This window comes from Egretta garzetta, unplaced genomic scaffold, assembly GCF_000687185.1.
Source record: "Egretta garzetta isolate BGI_Z169 unplaced genomic scaffold, ASM68718v1 scaffold191, whole genome shotgun sequence".
Classification (NCBI taxonomy): domain Eukaryota; kingdom Metazoa; phylum Chordata; class Aves; order Pelecaniformes; family Ardeidae; genus Egretta; species Egretta garzetta.
The window spans coordinates 206,498-206,814 of record NW_009258676.1 but is presented as its reverse complement, the minus strand read 5'-3'; the positions used below and the strand labels follow the sequence as shown (position 1 = coordinate 206,814).

The 317-nt window shown below is 48.6% G+C and overlaps 1 protein-coding gene across 1 annotated transcript in view; it reads right to left on the bottom strand.

The window, feature by feature from the left end:
- Window positions 1–317, bottom strand: part of LOC104135264 (nuclear receptor subfamily 4 group A member 2) — a 3,703-nt gene that overhangs the window by 2,225 nt on the left and 1,161 nt on the right. The window contains exon 2 of the mRNA XM_009648890.2: window positions 257–266. Within this exon, the coding sequence (XP_009647185.1) occupies window positions 257–266 (10 nt within the window). The remainder of the gene's footprint in view (window positions 1–256; window positions 267–317) is intronic.

Sequence of the window (317 nt, the reverse complement as noted above, 5' to 3'; positions counted from 1 at the left end):
GGGTGAAAATTGATAGCGTTAACATTTGAGCCAACCTCGCGGCTCCTAGCTGCGTTTTATATGCCGAGAGGAGGGAAGGAGACGCTGGGTAAATACAAATCCGTGGGCATTCATATTATTTACATTCCTTGGAGACCTCCTCTATTTAAAACGATAAGATTATTCAATCAGGATGGTGAAATAAAGAGATCACTTAATTTTACCACAGGGAATTCTGTTCCACTTGGTTAGCTCAGACGCGGTTCTCTGTCCTAACCGATTTCCATCTGAAGGGGAGAGCGGCTCCTCGCCCCGGCGGGTCCCCGCCGCCGCCTGCT